The sequence below is a fragment of the Taeniopygia guttata genome, chromosome 2, assembly GCF_048771995.1.
Source record: "Taeniopygia guttata chromosome 2, bTaeGut7.mat, whole genome shotgun sequence".
In the NCBI taxonomy this organism is placed as follows: Eukaryota; Metazoa; Chordata; class Aves; order Passeriformes; family Estrildidae; genus Taeniopygia; species Taeniopygia guttata.
This window is the reverse complement of record NC_133026.1, coordinates 105,668,589-105,685,503: the sequence shown is the minus strand read 5'-3', so window position 1 is coordinate 105,685,503 and position 16,915 is coordinate 105,668,589. Positions and strand designations below refer to the sequence as shown.

General features: G+C 37.2%; 1 protein-coding gene across 2 annotated transcripts in view; it reads right to left on the bottom strand.

Annotated features, from left to right (window-relative positions):
• Window positions 1–373: 373 nt before the first annotated feature.
• LAMA3 (laminin subunit alpha 3) overlaps window positions 374–16,915 on the bottom strand; it is a 107,422-nt gene continuing 90,880 nt past the window's right edge. For both annotated transcript variants that reach the window (XM_030266093.4, XM_072924575.1), the window contains exons 57-77: window positions 16,381–16,523; window positions 15,184–15,357; window positions 13,922–14,073; window positions 13,661–13,823; window positions 13,038–13,171; window positions 12,404–12,551; window positions 11,409–11,528; window positions 10,364–10,488; window positions 9,889–10,009; window positions 8,636–8,776; window positions 7,762–7,892; window positions 6,799–6,933; window positions 4,525–4,669; window positions 4,130–4,281; window positions 3,547–3,736; window positions 3,119–3,259; window positions 2,144–2,303; window positions 1,887–2,014; window positions 1,675–1,768; window positions 1,216–1,335; window positions 374–1,062 (exon numbers count right to left, since the gene is read on the bottom strand). In XM_030266093.4, the coding sequence (XP_030121953.4) occupies window positions 917–1,062; window positions 1,216–1,335; window positions 1,675–1,768; window positions 1,887–2,014; window positions 2,144–2,303; window positions 3,119–3,259; window positions 3,547–3,736; window positions 4,130–4,281; window positions 4,525–4,669; window positions 6,799–6,933; window positions 7,762–7,892; window positions 8,636–8,776; window positions 9,889–10,009; window positions 10,364–10,488; window positions 11,409–11,528; window positions 12,404–12,551; window positions 13,038–13,171; window positions 13,661–13,823; window positions 13,922–14,073; window positions 15,184–15,357; window positions 16,381–16,523 (2,963 nt within the window). In that variant the 3' untranslated portion in view covers window positions 374–916. The remainder of the gene's footprint in view (window positions 1,063–1,215; window positions 1,336–1,674; window positions 1,769–1,886; window positions 2,015–2,143; window positions 2,304–3,118; window positions 3,260–3,546; window positions 3,737–4,129; window positions 4,282–4,524; window positions 4,670–6,798; window positions 6,934–7,761; window positions 7,893–8,635; window positions 8,777–9,888; window positions 10,010–10,363; window positions 10,489–11,408; window positions 11,529–12,403; window positions 12,552–13,037; window positions 13,172–13,660; window positions 13,824–13,921; window positions 14,074–15,183; window positions 15,358–16,380; window positions 16,524–16,915) is intronic.

Here is a 16,915-nt window from a genome sequence, read left to right as displayed (position 1 = left end):
TCAGGTACAAAACAAAGATCTGAATGTTGAAGAAAACAGTTTTGCTGTGTTAGTCCTGTAATTTGTATTTCATAATTGTAGCAGATGCAGCTGCTATTCTTGATAAAACTTTTCTTCATTTCATTAGGAAAAAATACTGCCTATGGAAGAGACTCTGTCTCTAAAGATTGCAAAAAAATGACCCTCTTTTTGAGATTTTTAAATAATCAAATTGTGATGAGCAGAGATGCAGAGATGATGGCTACCTGCTTATTCAGGCAAATCAGCATCTTAAACCTACAGAAATATTTGCACAAAGCAAGCAGGATTTAGCAGCTTCTAAAAAGTACATTAAAAACCCACCTGGTTAAAACAACCAAACAAGAAAATGAAATGTTTTAGGAACATACTGCATTTATTTGGTCCCACAATTCCTAACTTTGTAACAAACCCCCAGAGTTTCACTCCTTAAAGTGCTTCAAACTCCATTTATATTATTATTACTTTTAACATCAATGTACATTTCTGTATAAGCAACAATCCAAAGAGATTTTATAAAATTCTTTATATTAATGAATCAAATTTGCTCTCAAGATAGCCAACATTAAGGAAAATTTCCAAAATTAAGACAGTGGAGTTGCTGAAGTCTCTGCTGTTTTGGATGAGAGCAGAATTTGGCCCAGTAGGGTATATGCAATTACATTTTCTGCATATATTTCAAAAGGCACAACGGATTACCTTGGAAATCAATGATATTTAAAAGGGAGCTTTTCAAAGCAAATACATTTCATTTGCTTTGGCACAGTCCACATCCAGAGGATGCATTTGCTCACCGGCTGTTCAGAAGAAGCAGCCTGATGCTGGTCAGCAAAGGGGAATCCACACAGCTCTTCAGCAGACACAGCCCAATGTGTGCACGAAAACTGTAACAGCAGAGTTACTTCTCTGGGCACCCGTGCAAGTTCACTGAACCATGAATCTCTGAAATTCTCCTGGTGGAGACATGTTTGTCATTGATGGTAATATTCCGAAGACAGCCAAAAAATGGGTCTTCAACAGGAAGCCACAGGGTGTCCAAATTTGCTACAAAAAACAAGGTGGAAAGACCAAGTTAATAAGAATTATTTTAAAGAACATTAATTATGGCAAGGGGAAATTGTATAGAAGAATATGAATGGTTGGGACCTTTGTTTTGGAAAGGAAGAAACATGAAAAAATAAGAAGCAATAATATTACCTGGAATTTTGCCAAAGTAGAGTGGCTGATACACACGTCTAGGAGGAGAGGGTTGAAGTACAGTGCTATAATTACTCTGTGTGCCCACCTCTAGCTGCACTGTGTTCTCCTTCTGAGAGACTGCAAAGAAGCAGGTAAATGAGAACTCTTTCTCAACTCTATTAAAGAATCAGGTAGATATGGCACTATTTTTAAATAGCATCTTTCTTGAAATTTAAGGCACAGAAAAAAACAGATTTAATTTTAATTCAGAATCAGGCTGACAATCCCAGGTCATCTGGGCTTAACAGAGCCTACCAAAAAAACTTACATATAGCCTTTAATTAACACAAGACACATTGTTTTAAAGAGTATTCTCAGACTAAACAGAAGCTAAATGGTTAATAAAAATTTGGAGCTGCAGTGCTCTGTGCCCACCGTCACTTCAAAGCTTCAGAAGAAATGGTATGTACAATGTACCTGCAATGGTATGCCACCGTCCATCAGACAGAGGTTTCTTAGGTATGACTGATGCCTGGAATTCTCCAGCATCACTATTTCCAGCAGCAATCACCTGTAAAGAAGTTACTTGTTAAGCCACTGTGAAAAAGAACAGGAGCAACAGGGGAAGGTCAGAATTCCCCCTGCTGAATGAGGGCAATACAGCTGGAATGGACACAGTCTGTACCCACCTTCCCTCCCTTCATGTAAACAGTCAAGTAGTTGTCTTGCTTGCTTCCAGCATGGAGGAGTACACCAGTTGAACTCCTTGGTCGAATGGTAAATACAATCTTGAAATCCACACTCATCAGCAAATTACCTGTGGAGAATTAAACAGTGTGGAGAGGGATGATCATAGGTGGAAATAATTGGAAAACCACATAAAAACAAGTAACCCATGTACCTACATGCTTCAGACAATTCCATGTACCATAATCTCTATGCTTACCAATGGTGATATATCCTCCTTCATTAAAGAAATAAATCCCTGTGTCCATAGGAACATCCAGACATGGAAGTACTCCATTTTTTTGTTGAGGGGCATTCATGGCTTTTCCATTCATCTTAAAATTCCTCAGGCAACCCTTGAAACTCTTCATTGGCATATTCTGAAAGCATATTTCAAAACATGAATACTGAAGCACTATGGCTTTTTGTTTTTTCAGCAGTAATACTAAACATTGGTTCTTTTGGACTGTTGGACTGTAGAATGCCAACAGGCACTAAAGGCACTTAACACCCATCTTTGATGCAGTGAAAAGGTATTCCAAAATTCTAAAAAAGTGCTTGAAACCCAGTAAGAATCGATTTTGAATTAACATGACTCCTGCTTGTAAAACAGATACTTCCCAATGATGTGTCAAAAAGACAGTGCAAGAGGAATTGTGAAAGTCCTGAAGCAACCCTTCCCTTCCTAAGTCTGTTTATTTAAATCTGATTTTATAAAATACCCTGGATCATTAACTGTTCCCTTTTTAAAATAGAAACTGTACATATTTCAGATTAAAATCCATCCATCAGTTCTACATCCATAACTCCTTGATGAGAATGATTCTTTTGCTTTTCTACTGATTATTGTTTAGTCCACTGAGGTAAATGTTCTGCCGAAAGATGGTATTTCTGGAATTAAAAATGTGACTTTGGTCTTCTCTATTTTTAAGGAATAAAAATTAAAAGAGTACATGGTTGTCATCAGTGTCTCAGCAACATATTGAAAATACAAGTACAGGTGAAGGCTGTGTGAACAGGTGAGGAAAAAGATCTGTAATGAACCACTGCAAACACCAGTCACAGATGGTGCTCACATGGCCCTTGGAAATCCTCCCTAAAGTTTTTCAGCACGGAAATCCTGTGTATTAAAGACTTTCCCATATAATTATTGGAACATGAGGAGTGTATGTGGGTGGATTTGTCAATTATTTACCTGTCTCTTCAGTGGTGGCAGCCCTCCCACATACACTGGTGGCCTAATGTTGATGGCAGAATTTGTTACCAATTTTCTGTGCTGGGACCTTAGACCATCAACAACAAGGCGGGCGTTCTTCCCATCTGTGCTGAAGACCACCTTTCCAGGAGGCAAATGTAACAGAATAAAAAACCCAAAAGCCAACAAAAGCCACTGTTGATTTTTTTTTTTTTTTTTTTGTCTTTAAATTAAACATCATGCTGTTAAAACATTTAAACTGAAAATAACATCCTGGAGCGATCAGTCTCAATAAGATCTCTCAGAGACCTGTCAACCACATGAACTTTCAGGCATAGGAATTAATTATCAATGACCAAAACTGAGTTTCTATTCAGCAGGCTGTGCCTGCTGAATGCTAGTTATCACTGTGGTTCCATACTACTTACAGTGTGCCATTGCCCATCATTGTATTTAATATTGGTTTTGACTTTGATTTGTTTTTCTCCAGAGCCAAGTGAAAAGACAAATCGTCCTTTTGAAATGTGGAGAGCCATATAAGAGTCCTCAGAGCTTTCCTCCATGAAAACTATTAATCCTCTTGATGATCGAGTCCGTACATCTACAGAGAAATGTAACCTGTAGAGGAAAGTAAGCATATTCCAGTATAGGTGTATTTTGTTAGTTGTATCTTTTCTGTTCTCCAGTGAAACTCCATTTGTGAAATGCAGAATAGCATTTGGGTGGAATCATGGCATTATACACTGTGTTTCTGAATGTGAATGAAATGTAACACAATCAGGCTTAGGAACTGGCATGAACATGCATTGTAATTGTCCACCATGTCCCATTCAATCTACTCAGTTTAGGTAAATGTCTGCACAAGAAAAAAAAAAGCCTGAACTTTTAGAAACACTTTTTGTTATGGCCCAAGACATAAACAAGAAGAAAATCCTTACACTTAGCACCCTAAGAGTCAAGCAGCTTTGACAATTCAAGTGCTAGGAGGAGAACAGAGAACATTTTTATTACCTGTCTGTGGATAACAATGGAGAAAACATGTAGGATATGAAACTGTTGGGGATGCTTCCAAGGAGATATGCTTCACTGCTGTCATGTAATGGAGCTGGTATAGTGTGGTTTTGCATGTTAGCAGCTTTCAAATAATCAAGGTATTTTTCATTCTGTGCACATAAGACAGAATTGAAACATTTATCATATGTGCACATAAATAGAAACATTTCAATGAATACATTTAAGAGCTCCCAACCAAGGCAGTAAACAGTCTTCCCTAAACTCCAACACAGTGAAAATTTGCTTCAGATGTGAGATGGAAGGAATGAAAGAACATTTGGATCTCAGTTCCAGAAATGATGGAAAGCCTGGGCAACAGTATGGAGCAAAGATGACAGTAACAAGAAGCATACCTTGAGCATCTTGAGCCTGAGAGGGTTTTTAAATTCCTGCAGCAGCATTGGTTCAAGGTTTTCGTATTCCTGGCAAGCTCCGAGGGACACACCAGTCTTGCCAGTATTAGCAACAAGATTTTGAACCTCGGGGAGCTGACCTGCCCTGTTGTGATTTAAAGCAATAAGTGCTGTGGCTCAGCATTCCTTTTTTTAGTGTAATCAACAACAAACACATTGTAAAAATGTTATCTGCACAAAATATATTTCCCAGTGACACAATAGTAAAGTACCAATTTTTATTTTTCAACAAAAAATGTACATTCAATGCTGTAAATCATATTTTTCCTGGTTCTGCTGATTTCTTTTTGGCTATAGGAAAACTCTGATTTTTGTTCTCATTTTTTATAAACAAAGTAATTTTTGCTAAAAACTATTAAAAGAACACAAACATATATGGCTCTTGAAAAGAGAGAAAAAAATTACAGCAGCCTTGATTAAGATTTCTGAATCAGACTATGAAACTTTGATTGGTAATTATACATAACTAATTTCAAACCAAGAAAATATAACATCATCAGGTTCTGCTTCACTCTCTCCTTAAATAAGATGTTCTAATGAGTTTTGTAAAGGGACAAAGCCCGTCACAACTTCACATGCACCTCTAGTGTTATAGCCAAATTATCAGAAAAACTGATAAGCCAATTTATAAGCCAATTTATAAGCCAGTTGATAAGTCAAAGCCAATTTACCCTGTGTATAAAGAATAATATTAAGCAATACTACAATTTTCTAAGTTGCACAAAGCATCTCTAATCAGTAAATTACAAAAAACGTTACTAAAAAAGCTACAAAGCTCCTTGCTTGTGGTTTTCTATGAGAAGAGTGGTAGGTTTGTGAATCATTCTCCATTCACTCCATCAGACCAGCTACAGTATTTATTCTTCACTAATTTGGCACAAAAACTTTCCAAATTTGTTTTCTGATGGGAAGTTTAATATATAGGTTACTTCTGAGGCCTTTTCCTGGTCTTAAAAAAATTGAGAGCGAGACAAGATTAAGGGATAAGGGGTTTTTACCTAGGTATTTTAATAAGATTCCTTATGGTGCACCACTTCACCAAGGTGGGACGCACCCCAATGCACACACACGATAAAATCACATTTACAATTCATAGAGCTTACAAATTGGGATATCTAACAAGGATGCCCCAATGGGAGGCTTGGATGAATGGTGTGATATTCCCCCATCCAAGGAATTCCCCCCTGGATGGGCAGAATTTTAGTTTGGAGGATATGTTCTAGAGAGGGCCTTGGTTTCTCAAGACAGTGTGGGGCTTTCCAGCCTCCTACTATGAGGCCTTTAGGATGTTTGGTCTCCTGGCCTAACAGACTACTAGGGCTATGCTGAGTTATCAGACTTAAGGAATTACAAGTATGCATGCTAGGAGTACTGAGGATACATAAAAGGTATATAAAAGAAAAGGGAAAAAATCATCTTGGCATTGACTGCCTTGTAGTGCTTTAAATGAAGACATAATTTGAGCAGCCTGGTCTAGTGGAAAATGTCCCTGCCCATTGCAGGGAGCTAAAACTAGAGGGTCTTTAAAGGTGCCTTCCAGTTCATCCCATCCTGTGGTGGTATGACAATCAAATCAAAATACACTATTCTTTGAAAACTCTACGTATGTATAAATACTCATCAAAACTTAGCTAAGGCAAAGTCCCACTGGGACATGACTTATGACTCATGGAATGCTTGTCATCTAGAAACATATTTATGCATGTTTTTTCTCCTAATTTTTGTGTGTAATGTGTCTCTAATAATCAGACAAACAGGTGAAAAAAAGAGACAGCCTAAATAGGGCGGATGATTTTTACACATATGGTCTCACTTTTTTGTGGAACTGTTTTGATTCTGTCAGTAGCTTTACTCCTTTCACCACCTGGTTCCCTGGGGAGCTATAACAAGACAATTTAGCAAATCTTTTTGGATGCCTTGTTGGGACATATCCAATTCACTCTGCAGAGCTCATTCTTTGGCTAACAGACTGCTAAACAGGTATGATTTAGACTAAAATTCCTTTACATCTGAACAGCAGATTTAATTATAACTGGATCACATGTATAATATGCCTGAATGAAAGAATATTTGAGGGCAGCAAAGTTATGCATTCATGAAGGCTTCACACACGTAGAAGAAAAATATTCATTTTAGTAAAATGTAATTTTAATATGATTTAAGAAAGAGATCAGGACAAAATGCATGAAACAGAATTCTTTCAAGGCCAAATACCTTTCAATAAAGATGTTTGAGATGCAACCTTCAAAATTATCTCCACCGAATTTTATAGGTCTGTTTGATTCCTGTGAGCTGGATGACCTGGGAGAATCAATTGCTTTTGACTCATCATCAACCATCATATGTACTCTGAAAAAAGTGAATGAAAACAAGCATGATATATAAACAAATAATAAGGAAACTAAATTTTAAAAATATAAAATAACCATTTGACAGTTGTGTTTCTTTGTTACATCGTGATTATGCTAAAACTTCATTAGCTTACTTCTGGGACTTTTTCAGTATGTGCTTATTGACTGCTGTGAAATTGCTCTGCTTTTCCATATGAGATAATGAGCAAGAGTTGAAGTTCAGTCCTACATTGAAATACTGGAGCAATTGAAACTCATAAAAAAGCTCTCATTGTCAACTATGGGACAGGATTTAATTCTTTGTGTCAAAATGAAATGAGCAGTATTAATTACGATCACCTAAAGTTTTAGCCAACAATTCAAAACTTTCCCCTTCAGCTAACACTTACATAATTTCATGCATTACACAGCAATCAGTATGATTTAGGAGCTTTTTAGTAAATTGTCTCTTTTAACATCTAATATCTGCATAACAGACCATTATTGAAAAAACAGACACAGCATTTGCTTCTTCCCTGGTCCTTTACAGGGACACATGTGAAAGTTATGGGAAGGGGAAGAGCTCCAAAGACTCCAAAGCTCCAGCTAGACAAGCAGTCAAAACTCACACAATGTATAAAAGAAAAGCATAGTAGGGTACAGCTGAAACATCCCAGGTATGAGCATGCACATTCATGGAACAAAAATCTCCTTTCCCTTCATTATTTAGATATCCTCTGCTAGAAGAGACCATTTTAAGCTGTTTATCCAAAGAATTAGTCCCACAAAATTTGAGTTTCCTTTCCCAACCACAACATAAAAGAACTAGATGAAGAACTGGACTCACCTGTTTCCTGTTTTTATTACTGTCACATAATGCATTGACCCATCTTCATATTTTTTTTCCAGTTTAATTTCCTTATCTCGTATCTTTGCAGTTACAGAGCCAGGACTCAGAAAGATGGAAAGAACATCAGGCTACAAAAAAAAAATCCCACAAAATCATCAGCTAAATAAATGCAAAAGCCTTTAGCTTTTGCTACTGCCAGCAACAGAGCTCTCAGTGGGTGCCAGTAGGCAACAAATTTTCTTACACTAGAAATGCATTTCCCAGTCATCTAGCACGAGATTTGTACCAAGTTCTGCATGATGAGCATAGCTTCCATTTCAAAATACGTCTGCACTCTGAATAGCAAATATTTATTTAAAATACTTGCTTATTTTTACAAAAAGCAGACAAACCAGTTCTCCACTTCTCAGATACCTGATGTGCACTCACTTCTTAGCTCCTCCAGCCAGCCAGAATGGGGTTCTACTTAAACTTCCCTGCTTTCTGAGAGATCATAGCAAGAACCAATCCCTTTCCTCTGTCTATTTGGACATGGTAACATTTCTGTGTGGGCAGAGTGCCATTTTTCCTTGAGAAAATTTCCAGCCAATTAAACACCAGTTTTCTTACTGGGATAGTGGTGTCAGGTGTGTGAGCTATTCTTCAGAAGGCTCTAGTTCAAAGCTCAGTTACTCATCAAACTACTTTTTGGCCATGTGAAGAAACTGCCAGAATGCATTTCTCTGACCTATGACAGGAACAATGCCACACTAAAAAAAGGCATTTCTTACCTTAAAATAGCAGGAATCTACATGAGACTTATGATACAAACTAAAATGACTGATTCAGAGATAAAACCCATCACATGTGCTAAGTTCAATGTGTTTCATACCCGTAGGTTGTAATTTAAGAGAGTTCCGGCAGAAGCTGTTGTCTGAAAGCCAAAGCCCACTTGGAAATCTTTTGGAAATGGGAAATCTGCTGCACTAAGGCTCAGTGTTCCATCCTTGGAGAAAGCAGCAGATCTGACAAGCTGAAAGAAAGAAAAATAATGATTTCAGTGATTTTCTCTTAATCAGAAGAAATGCCAATATGAGATAACAGCTGCCCCACTCAACATAATTTTGATCAGCTCTAGTCAAAACCAAGCACAAGGCAAACCCTGAAAACCATTACTTCGGTACAGAACAGACTATCAGAGTTGGCTTCACCGGCATTAACTATCGTCTGAGAAACTCTAAAAAGAGAGAGAAAGCTTGCTGAGAATAATGAGCTGCTCATCTCTACCTACGGTGGCTTTAAAGTTTTCACATTTGAGGACACAAAACTGAGTAGCTGGAAGAATAGTTCATAACTATGAAGCTGTGCAGATGAGCTACATAATTGAAACTGTATGAGTCATGGGTCACTTTTTAATACATGAGAAGATACAGAGAATGAAGATTAGATACTCTACAAGGGTAGTTTGTGAAGAAATTGCTCCGTGAAAGGTTTAGATGCCATAAGTAAAAGAAAATAAGCATAAACTTTCAGTGTAATACTGTAGTAAAAAAGGCAACTGAGCTCCTGCGCCATGTAAGCAGCAGTAAGTAGAAGCAGAAGAATAGTTTTCATCTCTCCATGCAGCACTAGTTAAGCCAGCACTGAAATGTCATGTTGTTCCATTTTAAAAAGAACATGGCAAAACTCAAGGATGCACATAAAATAATTACAAAACAATCAGATGAGTAGAGCCTTAGAATGAGAGACTTTGATGGAAGTAGTCTGTTAAGATCTTTTAGAAAAAAGGCTGAGAGGTCATTTAATGAGGAAGCATAAACACCTTGGCAGGAGGAAAGCAGTATTTAGTATTCCAGCCTAATTAATAACAGCAGCTGGAAGACAACAAGCTTACATGGTAAATACAAATACATAATTATAAACAGTATTCAATAAGAGGGTGGACTATGTGCTGTAACAAGCTATCACAATAGGGCTGTTGTCTCTTTTATTTCTGCATCTTCACACCCAATCCAGGTTCTTTTATTGCCATCACATGTTTACCAAATATAATTTTTGACCTGAGCAAAATATAATGGTCCAGGATTTATAGACAAACCAGTCTGTGAACTCCAGCAGAAGTTTTTTAGGAAATGTATTAGTTACCTTCCAGTCATCTGAACACTTCTTGCTGACACCAAAAGTCTTATCAAAAACAACAGATGCAGTGCTTGGGTTTTTCACATTCTTCATACAGCCACGGAATGGAGGTGTGGATATATTAAACCTGGTTTCAGGGAGGGGAAGGAAAAAGAGTTCAGTAGCCTGGCACTTCAAAGCACACACCACTACAGTAACCTATAAATGCTGACAATATAAGAAATAGAAAATGAGAACAAGAGCAATTTTTTTTTCTTGTGTACACATACTCATGCTAATGAAACCCAATCTTTAGGATGAGCTACAACAAAGATCTCACCATTAGCCAAAAATCATGGATGATGATCATGTAATATACACTTGTTTTTTTATGTCACGTTAGATAGTCAATACAGAGTGTGAAAAAAATTGTGTAAGGAAAGAGTTTTGACGGAGTTTCCTGACAAAGCCAGTTTATTACAGTCTTTTTACAGTTACTCACTGTTCCCGTAGAAAAGATGGAACTCCACCTAGATAGTACTCAGTGAAATTGAAGACTTGTATGTTGGCTCTAATACCAGGACTGACATACACAACTTTGTTTCTTCGGTCAAGCACCAAATTAATCTGAAATACATTAATAATGAGAATCACTTCACTTGGCAGAAACAACAATCCTGATTAAAAGTACCCCCATAGAGCAGGACACTGGGATGTTTTTTCCCCCTCCTCTTGTTTACTAGTGACTTAAATCAAGGACAACTGCAGTAGTTTAAAGGTACTTTGCATACTTTGGGCATTTAGTAAAAGCAAGGAAAATGTTCAACTATCCAAATACAAAGTGAAGTTTTATTTTCATCTGAAAGATTGCCCTAAAAACACATCTCACCTAAGATTCAGATATTGTATTGTCTTTGCAGCTGAAGATTCAGAAGCTGCTGCCTGATACAAAAACTAAGTCAGTCAGCTGGCTGAAGGAAACTTAACACAAAACTTAGGTAGAGCATAAAGATTCCTTGCAGCAGACCCTACAGTTTACACTGTTTAGTTGGAAATATATTAAGGGGAAATGGGAGAACTAACCAACAAGGAAATCAAAGGTTTTTAACAATGTCTTTATGATTTCACTCTGGTAGTGCTACAAGAGTAGCTAAGGAGACTGAAGCTGAGGAGACAAGCAACAGCAAAGACTGCAAAAGAGTAATCTCTATGAAGATCAGCCTACCCTAAAGAAATAAACCCTTTGGTGGTGAAAACACTAATCTAAGTATGAAACTAAAGCAAATAATTGCTATCAATACAGCTATCTTTACGTAAAGCATTGCTCTGACAAAATTTTTCCTTTGGTGGTTTCACTGTTAAAACTTAACTATTCACATTAAAGCAGGACAAGAGAAAGATTAATTTTCACATCTCCAAACTAGTCCCCAGTGACTTGATTTCCTCACACAAAAGGAAAACTCCACAACTAAGCTTTCCAACAGGACAGTTTCAGTTAATGTGTATTTTTACAAATAATGATCCCTTGATTCTTTAAAATTACATACTTGTTGATATGTTCCATCATTTACTGTTTTTTTGGCTTCTACTTCTTCTGGTGTTTCAGAGTGAAGTTTGTATCTAAAAACTGTATGACCATTTCTAATGAGCACACTGATGAACTGATCCTGCAATAAAAAAAAAAGCAAAAAACCACAACACAATTAAACTGCCACAATTTCAGATATATATTTCACTGTCATAAGAATAATTTTAATGAAGCTATCTAGTTGCTTCTAGAAAGATTTTGGGGAAAGGATAACACAAAGCCTAAAACTTATACTAAGCAATCATAATTACTTTAAACTATTATAAACAGATCTGGAATTAGCTCCAAATCTCTAAAGGACTTTGTGTCATTTCAAATGTCTACTGACTTTTTGCAGCATTGAAAAATTATCCAGAATTGCAAAAATTATCCAGCGATTGCAAATACGCCTACAAGATTATTAGATAAGTAGCAGCACCGTGGTTTTGAGCATCTTTACAGGTATAAGTCATCATGTCACTTCCTATATTCCTTCTTACTCCGTTTCCACACATATCTAGATTTGGGAAGAGTGCACTTCCAGTTTTGGAGGATTTCAATAGTCCAATGTTGGTTTGATCCCAATTACATTCCTCCTTTCCTGTCCCCAGTTCTGAATTCTCTGCATGGCATAATGGAGGAGCTTCTTGGAATGTTTTTTTCACTCAGCCTTGACAAAGTTAGTATTTGGCACCCATGGTAGAATCATTGAATATCTCAAACTGGAAGGGACCCATAAGTCCAACTCCCTGTTTCTTGTACAACTACCAAAGACTAAACCATATGACATTAAACATACAGCAATATCTATTAATTTTCCACACAGGGTGAAGATAACACTTTTAAGACATCTTTATTAACACTTAACACTTTTATTTCCTTACAGTTATTATTATATCTAACATTTTCTTTAATAAGCGAGATTTTTAAGATGTTCTTGCACTACAGAACAGACAGAAGCATTCCACACATTACCCCATTTGCTGCAAAGAACACAATGCCTTCATCTGCAGTCGTCTCAATTGTCTGCTCATACCGTACTCGTTCGCCACTTCTTTCTCCTGCTGTGACACTGGCATAACCAGTGCCCTCAAAATAGCTTTGGTCAGTCTCCTCTTTATACCTGTAATAATTCAATGCCACAGGTGTGAATATATGTCAGCAAAAACTTCTACCACATGGACTTACTGCCATTATAAATTTAAAAAAGCTTAAGTTAAAGCATTTGGTACAGGGCCAGATTCTGATCTAACCCAAGAGAGAAAACCTTCCACTGGCTTCTGTCAAAATCACAAATGGTCTTTAGAGAGGAAATCATTAATGACTGCAATTTTTGAACTTAATGTAATATTTATTTTATAAAGTAGATGAACACATTAATCTACAAATTGTGTCTGGATTTTATAACACTTAAATTTAAACAGAATGAGATTGCCATAGATGTGAAGCATGTCATGACTAAGGATTTTCTCTAAGAAATGCAATAATGGCCAAGAATTAGAAAAAATCACCAATTTAGCTACAGTGGTAATTCTTCTGGATGTGAAAGACAAGAATTCATAACAATAAAATCACAGAACTGTGAAACACTTCTGTGTTCATATCATACCTTCTGCAGGGTTGCACTTCAGTGGTGTTGAGATTAAAAGTCCTCTTGAAGTTGTAAAGGCTGACAATATGCTCATTTAGGCTGTTTAATTCAATGCAGCCTTCATAACGAGGATAGTTGAGATTATCTGGAGGCTGCAAAACAGAGTCATTAAAACCATTTCTTCAACACCAGCTAACAAAATTTTACATTGCTATCTAACTGCTAAGACTTACTGCAACTATTATTAAGACACAGAATATGACATTCTAAATATGCATTAAAAAAAAAAAGATACTGCATGCTTGTATATAATATCCAAAATATCTGATACAACCCTAGGTATAGTGCAGCACAATTTGAAGTAGAGTCACATGGATTTGGAACAGTATTTAGCAGGGCTGGACAGGTTTCCTGCTTTCCTTGGCAATGAAAAATCATCAAGCTCCCTTCTTTGAGCTTTAGCATGGTACAAGCTAGGCAGATTCTATAGGAAGCAGTATCTCCTTGCATCTCATCTATTCCTACTGACATAGATAAACTTTTACACATGCTTTTGAAAGACTGCTAGGCCCAATCTTTACTTGTACGAACAATGGGATGATTAACACAAAATCTTTGTAAAACACTAAGAAACTCTGTACCCTAAAATCTGGTGGGTATCCTCCAACATAAAAGACAACACTGCTGGGATCAAGATTGAGAAGCATGTCACTGTCTCCACTGCTTGCACTCCTAGGGCTTTCATAATCTGGAGAAATTGATGTTGCTGCTTTGATGTACCTCAGCTTTGCGTACTGGTAAATCCTAAAACCAAATCAGACAGGCAGGATATCACATCACACTAATAAAAGGTGTTGTTAGCAGGTTTTTAAGAAGATTGTTCTGCACCTTGGGTCTTATACCTTTCAAATGTAACTTGATCCATAACAGCTTCCTCAGTGTCACTTTGAGTCACCAATGACTGCACCCTCACTTCCCCATCACCGCCTCCCAGGTTATAGACACAAGTAAGGTAACCATCTTTCACAGCCATACCAATGTAGTCCTTGGAAGCCTAAAAATAGCAAGTAAATAATAATTAATTAATGATTAATTATAATTAGGGTAAAATACAGCAGCACTTCCTCAGAAATATCATCATGCTGTGCATGAGTCATAAGAAATCCACCCACCTAATGATGAGAATTAAGTTTATCAGTTCTGGGAAGGAAAAATTGTAATCCTATATGTTGCACTGATTCAATGAATATAGCTATGTGTGACTTTTTGTTTTTGTAACAACAGTATCTTAAATATTTTTCTCACTTGTAGCATCTCCCAGCTAGAGCTATGAAAACATGACCCCTTTACTAAGGATTAGATGCAACATCTGTGACATAAAAAAGATGTTCAGAACAATATGCAGTGAAGAACAATGGTCTATACTGAGGTGACTGGGAGCAGTCATTTTCCCCAAAAAATCACATTTTATTTCTTCAAAATACTGTATTTCAGAAGTAACTATTAAATCCTTTTAGCGGATGTCCTGGCTACTAATTCAGAGGATAAAAAAGATGAAATCCAGTGTAGAACAAATACCTCTAAACAGCTTTCTGTGTAGGCACAAGGCTTACTACAGTTACAGCTGCTGTCAAAGAATAAGACTAGAAACCACATGCAGGAAATTTTTAACATGTTTGATGGTGATTGAGCAAACCTGAATGTACAAGCAGGTCTGCATTATTCTGCATATTTAGAAGACAAAAATATTAAGAGCTGAGATACCGAGTTTTAAAATTGGAATGATCACTTTTTTTTAACCAACAGAGAAACTCAGAGTAACTTATATTGTGAAAAGAGTCAAAGCTCTGAGGCAGAAGTTGGGCTGAGTTTGTGCTAACTACTGCAGAAACTGACAGGTCTGATAAGAATGTGTGATGGTGTCCATGATGGAGAAGTAACTTCTAAAGGAGCAACAGAGCAAAGCATCAAAGGTCTCAGCCACTTGTTATTTACTTTGCCAGGGAAGGAATGAACATAATACTTCTACCACTACTTAAATGCAATTTTAAAGAAATAGGCCAACAGTAGCTACAAACTTCAGACAGAATAGATCACTTCCCATCCTTTTCTCAAAACATGATATCTGGTCTTAAAATCAGATTAAATATTAAAATATACCTACATTTTTATTACCCAGGTACAGGACAAATCTATTTGCCCTCTGCTGTGTGTCTGATCTTGGCTGAGGTCTCTGGATAAATAAGGAAAGTGAAGTATAGCCCTTTAGATCTTCAAGGTTGCTCGGAGGTCGAACCTCTACACCAGAGCTGCCATTGAACCTCATAGGAATAGCAACCTGTTAACAAAACCAAAGTTGAGTATGTTACAATTAAGTATTGCCACTACTCATGTTTCACTGGTGTGTTTAATTGCAAAGTAACCCATTACACATCCTAGTCATGTTTCAGCCATTAATTACCACAGATTTGGACTCTAATCCTACCAAACAAAATAATTAGGAAGCAGAGTGGATAATGCAGTAGTCTGTATTATCAGTACTTAACACAGCACTTTTTTGTTCCAGACATCAATTAATCAACCCTTACTGTGCTTCTTCAATACACGGACAGGGAAGGATGTGCCCTGCAGCTCTGAAGAACAAGTTTATGAATTATTTAGATGTCTACAGACACATCCTGGTGCTTCACTTAGCTGGCCTTGACTGTCTGTTGGGAATTACAATACACCTCTGATATTATAAAGACATCCTATTACAGCTAAATACAACCTGATCCATGACTCCTCTTATTCCCTGTAAATCTCAGCTATTTGTGATGATCTCAGGGACGGTTCTTAGTACCTGAGACCACACTATCACTTCAGCAACTACAGCATTTCCTTAAATGAGAAAGGGTAGTCTAATAAGGTGCCAGTAGCCAATTTCTAACATTCTGGAGCAGCTGGAGTAACAGGGCTGCACAACTTCTTTGGCAGCATCAGCTTTCAATTGACCACGCATGGGTGGAGAGCCCTGTCTCTAAGCAGCAGAGCCAACTCTGTCCCTGCTGCCAAAGCCACCACAATGTACCATGGAAGGCAAGAGGCTGCTGTACAAATAAGTATTACAGAGATGCCCTGGGGAAAAAAACGAATGGGAGAAAAATGTAGCAGGATGCTACTGCATCCTGTCATTTTTGTGCATGAGTTATTATGCTTCCCATCACCACAGTTACTTCACTTGCTGGATAGTGCTGTTGAATTAAATTTATATTTGATCTTTCACACACATTGAAATAAAATTATTTAGAAAGAGGAACAAAAGTACTGTTGTGTATTCAAACCACTGATGTCAAGAATGATTGCAATGCTCAGGACAGACCTTATTTGCAGCATCTCTTGCCTGCTGAATCAGTTCTCTTATGCGATTTATGTTCTCAGAGATGTTGCTTATTGGCATCAGCTGTTGGTTGATACTCTTGATCTTGCTGAACAGATCTGGAAGTTGGTTTGTCAAATTTTTTACTGAAATGAAAGAGAGCAAATCATTGATATTAAAAAGGAGGAGGAAAACAAGATGCAAAAAAATGGTATCACTACACAAGTATCAGAAAAGCGGTGGACAGGGTAATGACAAAACAGTTTTGACTGGTCCTACAATATTGGAAAGCTCTCACTAAAAGTAGCAGTTTATACAGAGGTTATTGTACTCCTGAAATTTTTGTCCAAAGGCATTTGAAGAAGCAGTCCGGATCAGCACTTCCAAAAATGTTTTAGGCAAAGGTCCAGAAAAAAAGGATTAAACAGAACAGCGATGTGGTCTCTGACATTATTACCAATGGCTGTGGATGCTAGGGAAGAATGAGGATAAAGGAGAGCAGATAGGACTCAGGCTCGTAGCATCTCCTACTGCCACT